The following is a 6,550-nucleotide window of genomic DNA, read 5'->3' on the forward strand; positions in this document are numbered from 1 at the left end:
CAGAGAACTACACACACACTCAGTTTATGGAGAAACACCCCTCCCCTTACACAACCACACAACCCCGTTATACACACACAAACTGAGTTTATGGAGGACTATATGTTGCACGGCATTTCTACACACACACACACACACACGCACACTTTGCACAGCATTTCTACACACACACAGACACAGACACAGACACACACACACAGACCCCTCCCAGTGACCTCAGCCAAGGTGACGCGAGGCGGGGCCCGGGACACGCGCATGTGCAGACGTGAGTGCGCCTGCGCCTGCGCACGCGACAGCCGTGCCCGTGGACCGCGGCCGCGCGGCCGACGTGAGGCCCCGCACAGGTATGGCCGCCAGCCCCGCGCCCTCCGCTGCTCCTTAGGAAACTCAGGTGGTCGGAATGTGATCCGGGGAACGGAGGCCCTTTCCCCTCTCGGGGTCCTTCCGGTGTGTGGCGGCGCTCGGGGGGCGGGGCTCGCAGTGGCCACACCCCGCGCCCCTGGCCGGCGGCTTCCCTGCTCTGCGTGCAGGAGTCCCAGGCTGGGCTCCCGCTGCCGGCGGGGACTGGGAGCAGGGCCGGGAGCCGTCCTCCTCCCGCTGCCTTGAAAGTCTCTTATTTACCCCCGGGCTTCCCTCGATCCAGGGAAGGTTATTTCTCTGCGTGGAGGATGAACTACGTTCTCTTGCCCCAACCTCGAAGCATGGGCTGCTGACCCTAGAAATGCAATCTAGAATAAGGCCTCATTAATCCTGGGGGAAAAGCAAAAAAGGCCGCCACCAGCAATAATTAACAGACCTCCGACGGCCTTTTGTTTTTCCCTTTTGTATAAATTTTAGTGAGTCATCAGTTCAGCCTTCTGTATGCCTGACACTATCTGCAGTCTAAAGAAGTTACATACACACAGATGGTTTGGGGGCCTGAGTGATACTACAGCTGGTAAAGCGCCTGCCTTGACTGCAACCCACCCGGGTTTTATCCCTGGCATCCCATATGGTCGTGTGGTACCCCACCCCGCTCCCCTGCACCCATAGGGATGGCCAGGTGTAGTCCCTAAAAAATATGTGTATAGTTTGATGATATGCGTGCAGTAAAATGATGTAACATCTTCTCTGCTTGTTAACAGCTCATATCAAGTGTCTAAAAGATTCTTGGATATTGTTTTCTTAGGTCTTTAAGTCATGTAAGCTACAGTGAGTACTCTCTGAGCCTGTTGTGTGTTACAGGAATGTGTTTTTTGACCGTCTGAATTTCAACCATGTTGTCAGGCTGCTTGCAGAATTTCCTCAAAGTGGCAAACCCTCATCTCCAGTATTCAAGAGTATGGCAGCTGTTAATAAATAAAAGGTTTCTTGGAACCGTGCCGAAATCCAGATCGTGCAGACGGGTTGTCATTACGGGTATTGGCTTAGTAACTCCCCTTGGTGTTGGAACTCAACTGGTATGGGATCGCCTTCTCCAGGGAGAAAGCGGAATTGTTTCACTGGCTGGTGAAGAATACAAGAATATCCCTTGCAGTGTTGCTGCTTTTGTGCCAAGAGGTAGCGGCGAAGGTCAGTTCAATGAGATGAACTTTGTATCCAAGTCAGACGTCAAGGTCATGTCTTCTCCCACCATTATGGCCATAGGGGCCGCAGAGTTGGCCATGAAGGACTCCAACTGGTATCCTCAATCGGAAGCGGATCAAGTGGCTACTGGGGTTGCGATTGGCATGGGAATGGTTCCTCTTGAAGTTGTTTCTGAAACGGCCCTGATGTTTCAGACGAAAGGTTACAATAAGGTCAGCCCCTTCTTCGTCCCTAAAATCCTCATCAACATGGCAGCAGGCCAAGTCAGCATTCGCTACAAACTCAGGGGCCCCAATCACGCGGTGTCCACAGCCTGCACCACCGGTGCGCATGCTGTGGGAGATTCATTTAGATTTATAGCCCAAGGTGATGCCGATGTGATGGTGGCTGGAGGCACAGACTCATGCATTAGTCCCTTATCCCTTGCGGGGTTTGCTAGAGCCCGGGCTCTGAGCACAAACTCGGATCCTAAGTTGGCATGCAGACCCTTTCACCCCAAAAGAGATGGTTTCGTCATGGGAGAAGGCGCAGCTGTGCTGGTGCTGGAAGAGCACGAACATGCAGTTCAGAGAGGGGCCCGGATCTATGCAGAAGTTCTGGGTTATGGACTTTCAGGAGATGCTGGGCACATAACCGCCCCCGATCCTGAAGGAGAAGGTGCCTTAAGGTAAAGATTACTTGTTTCCTTCAAGTAACACATTATTAGAGTCTCAGATCAGGCAATATCATAGTATCTGGCCTTGTTGAGTAGAGTTTCTTTTCCATTTTAATCAGTTTTCCATATTTTTCCCTCTAAATTGTCTTATTATTGGTTTATAATCTTACGGTGTCTAAGGGTTTAGCTTCATCCTTTTCTGTGTGTATAATTCTCAACATGCCCATCTGCAGAAGGACACATTTATTCCTCCCACCTCTTTTCTCTGTTCTCTTGTAACCATGACAGTTTTCATGAGCTTAAGAGTTCATATGTATAAAACGTCTTCTTTATCCAGCCATCTGTTGGTGGGCATTTAGGTTAATTCCATGTTATGACTACTGGGGATAATACTACTATGAACATTGGTGTGCAAATACTCTGTGGTTTCATATCCTTCAGATAAAAGCCTAGGAGTAATATTGCTGCATCATGTGGAGTAGAATAAAAAAAAAATTAAACAGGGCACTGGAGTGATAGTATAGCTGGTAGGGCATATGTCTTGTATGCAGCCAACTCAAGTTTGGCACCTCGTATGGTCCCCTGAGTCTGCCAAGAGTGACCTCTGAGCACAGAGCCAGAAGTTAGCCCTGAGTATAACGAGGTATGGCCCCCAAATCAAAGCAAAACAAAACAAAAACAAACAAATCTCCATGGCTTTCTGAGAGTGTTATGCTGGAGACAGAACCGTGGCCTCCCACGTGCAAAGCTTACTTACCAGCCCATTGAGTTTTATTTATTAAGTCGCCTATTTAGAATTCTTAGAGCCGAAGCAAAGAGAATTTTGAAGTATACCCACATATTGTAAAAAGATGTTTCAGTCAACCAAGAACTGTGAATGTGGCAGTGGCCCTCAAGTTCTGCTAGTGACTGTCATTTTCCTGACATTGTAGTGTGTTTTCATCAGGGTCCAGGAGACAGAAGTCTCATTCATGCACCTTGTGTCTGCCTTGATGGCATTTTCTCTCCTCATGCTTTTTTACGTTGTTCTGTTTATCAAGACTCTGAAGGGCCTTGTAGAATTCAGATAATGACCAATTTCTTAGAACATCTCCCCTGTTGTTTATGCGTATAGTAGACACATTTTTTAATTGTTGAGGAAAGTGTGAAGGCTCACATTTAACTGTGAAAGAAACATTAAAGCATAGATTTAAAATCTTCACACACACACACACACACACACACACACACACACACACACACACCCTCTACCTCCCTTTAAGGGCTGGGGAGATAGTTCAAAGAGCAGGAGTGTGTGGTTTGTATGCAGGAGGCCTGGAATTGATCCCTGTCTCTCTTTGGTCCTCTGAACACCTTTGCTCCCAGCACCGAGTCAGAAGTAACCCCCAAACACTGCCAGAGGTAGTGTAGTTCAAAACACAAAAACATTAAAAAGAAAAAAAAAATTTTTTTTAAAGTTCCTAGAAGAAATATTCTTGGCTGTGTCAACATAATTTTTTTCCTGCATGGTGAAAGATCAGTTTAAATCAATAGAAGTATTTATAATAGGGATTATAAAAAACCATAGGCTGTGTCTTTATTTCATGGTGATAACTAATTCTGTGGTACCAGGGGTGATATTCTCTCATGCAGATGGCATTCTAATTAATCTAGTAATCAAAGATGTAGTTCTGGTATTAGAGCAAAGGAGTCTTTCTCATAGAGCGTATTTGGCCAGTTCTTTCATACAGATAATGAACCTCCATTGAAAGGGAACTTCTCTTAAATCAGTTTTCTTATTTTATTAGGTGTATGGCTGCTGCTGTAAGAGACGCGGGTGTGCAGCCTGAAGAGATAACCTATGTCAACGCACATGCTACTTCCACGCCGTTGGGCGATGCTGCTGAAAACAAAGCCATCAAGCATCTTTTCAAGGCCCACGCGCGAGCCCTCGCAGTTTCCTCCACCAAGGGAGCCACGGGCCATCTGCTGGGAGCTGCAGGGGCGGCAGAGGCAGCGTTCACCGCGCTGGCTTGCTTTTATCGAAAACTGCCACCTACCCTAAACCTGGATTGCACAGAACCAGAATTTGATCTCAACTATGTTCCACTAAAGACGCAGGATTGGAAAGCTGAAAACAGATGTATTGGACTCACCAATTCCTTTGGTTTTGGTGGTACGAATGCAACACTCTGTATTGCTGGCATGTAGAACAGAGCATTTGTGATGAAACGTGGATTTTTAAAAAAATGTCACAAGAAAACTCTGCTAAGTAGTTAGATACTGTCAGTATGAGTTTAAATACATCTGTATTAGTACTCGAGTACCTTTTTTTATTTGTGTTGTGGGGACACACCCAGCCAGATGGCTGTACTCAGAAGTATGGTGCTGCTTAGAGGCCTGTGCACTGCTGGGATTGAAACACGTGCTCAGCCTTCGATAAATAAAAAAGTATTTCCTTGGCCCAGATCTTTTCTTTTCTTTCTTTTTTTTTAAAAAATTTATTTGTTTTTTAATTAGTGAATCACCATGAGGGTACAGTTTCTCCACCACCAATAAACCCAGTATCCCTCCCACCCCCCAATCCCAGGCCCAGATCTTTTCTTATTTGTCAGGCTCTCTCAGCTTTTGCACTGTTGATAATTTGGGCCAGAATAATATTTTGTTGAGAAAAGAGGTGCTGTTTTAATTGTGGTAGGATGCTGATCCTAGGCTCTACTCACTAGGTTCCAGAAGCATCCTTCTCCTCAGTTCTGTCCATGAAAAATGTCTCTAGACCATGCTGCTTAGGGCACAGACTAACTCCCATATGAGAACCACTGGTACATATTTTCCCAATTCTCTAGATCAGGTTACTGACGTTTCACTTATACTTATTTTATAAACATTTGCTGAGGAGCTTCTTGGTTTTGAGTAAGGTTCCTGAAGTGTACAATTGCCAGCACACGAGACCCATGTTGTATATTGGAAAGAAATGCAAATTTAACTGGAAGTTTGCATTAGTCTTCATTTAATGTTGTTTATTATTGGACATAATGAGTATGCGCAGGGCTTACTCTTGGCTCTACACTGAGGGATCATCCCTGGCAGTGCTCAGAGGATCATATGGGGTCCTGGGGATTGAACACATGTCAGCCACATGCAAGGCAAGTGCCCTACCTGCTGTACCAGCACTCTGGCTGAAGTTTGCATTATTGATTAGCGTTCTTTGAATACAGAAGTTAGATACCAGTGGCTTATTTATTCCCTAACTAGCTCTCTTTTCTTGGTATTCTCCGTACTATGATTTGGGAAATCAGTGAAATTAACCTTAACTCTAAAGCCTTCAGTTTTCTGAAAGAAGGAAGTAAAATGGACTTGGTATTTATTTTTGGCCACACCCAGTGATCTTCTGGACCTCCTCCCTGAGTAGTGCTGCAGGTTATTCCTAGCAATACTTGGGAACCTACTGGTCCTGAGGCTCAATGAGGGCTCCTGCATGCAGAGCAAGTGCTCCTGCCATTTGCATCATCTTCCTAGCCTGCCTTGGTATTTCTTAGTCTTTTTTCTTTTGGGAAATGGAGCGAAGGGATTGTTGACTCAACCACATTGCCTTTACCGACCTCTTAACTTGCAGCTGGGGAAGAGTTTCTGTGTTTGCTTCCAACATGTCACAAGAAATGTTGATAGTTCATGGGGCTGGAGTGATAGCACAGCGGGTAGGGCGTTTGCCTTGCACGCGGCCAACCTGGGTTCAAATCCCAGCATCCCATATGGTCCCCTGAGCACTACCAGGGATAATTCCTGAGTGCATGAGCCAGGAATGACCCCTGTGCATTGCCAGGTGTAACCCAAAAAGCAAAAAAAAAAAAAAAAAAGGAAGAAATGTTGATAGTTCCTCTACTTTTCTACCATGGGAAATAGCTAAGAGATCTTGTTTATTCTTTTGTGGCTGTTGAGAGGAAGAGGGGCTGAGTTCCCTAGAGACAGTATCCAATGAAGGGCAGGAGTTGGTACTTAAGCTTGATTACTCAGGGATATCTAGGGTGCTGCATATTTCTTTCCAGGGTTTCCTGAGAGCTAGAGCTTTAGTATTAGCAGCCCCTTTTATAAAGTTTTTCCAATTTATCCCCCTCTTGTCTCCCACATATTACTATTCAGCTTGTAACATTTCGCTATTTCACTATTAAAGAATACATGTACACATGTATCTAAAATATCACTGTATCACTGTCATCCTGTTGTTCATTGATTTGATAGAGCAGGCACCAGTAACGTCTCCATTCATCCCAGCCCTGACATTTTAGCAGCGTCTCCTTACTCGTCCTTCCCAACAGTGCCCTATTGGAGGCTCTTTCAGAGTCAGGGGAA

At 45.7% G+C, this 6,550-nt stretch overlaps 1 protein-coding gene across 2 annotated transcripts; it reads left to right on the forward strand.

Moving 5' to 3' along the window:
- Window positions 1-269: 269 nt before the first annotated feature.
- OXSM (3-oxoacyl-ACP synthase, mitochondrial) lies at window positions 270-4,667 on the forward strand. 2 transcript variants are annotated; one of them, XM_055135753.1, is made up of 3 exons: window positions 270-344; window positions 1,225-2,233; window positions 4,009-4,667. In XM_055135753.1, the coding sequence occupies exons 2-3, from the start codon at window positions 1,257-1,259 to the stop codon at window positions 4,409-4,411; spliced, it is 1,380 nt and encodes a 459-aa protein (XP_054991728.1). In that variant the 5' UTR covers window positions 270-344; window positions 1,225-1,256; the 3' UTR covers window positions 4,412-4,667. The 2 variants fall into 2 exon arrangements, with proteins under 2 accessions (XP_054991728.1, XP_004604004.1); XM_004603947.2 differs by lacking the exon at window positions 270-344 and having other exon boundaries at window positions 486-2,233.
- Window positions 4,668-6,550: the final 1,883 nt, after the last annotated feature.

The sequence above is a fragment of the Sorex araneus genome, chromosome 4 (genome assembly GCF_027595985.1).
Source record: "Sorex araneus isolate mSorAra2 chromosome 4, mSorAra2.pri, whole genome shotgun sequence".
Taxonomy (NCBI): domain Eukaryota; kingdom Metazoa; phylum Chordata; class Mammalia; order Eulipotyphla; family Soricidae; genus Sorex; species Sorex araneus.

Coding starts and splice junctions, on each gene's coding strand:
- OXSM (XM_055135753.1), top strand. CDS start 1,257: ATGTTGTCAGGCTGCTTGCAGAATTTCCTCAAAGTGGCAAACCCTCAT. Junction 2,234..4,008: donor GAAGGAGAAGGTGCCTTAAG/GTAAAGATTACT, acceptor TTATTTTATTAG/GTGTATGGCTGCTGCTGTAA.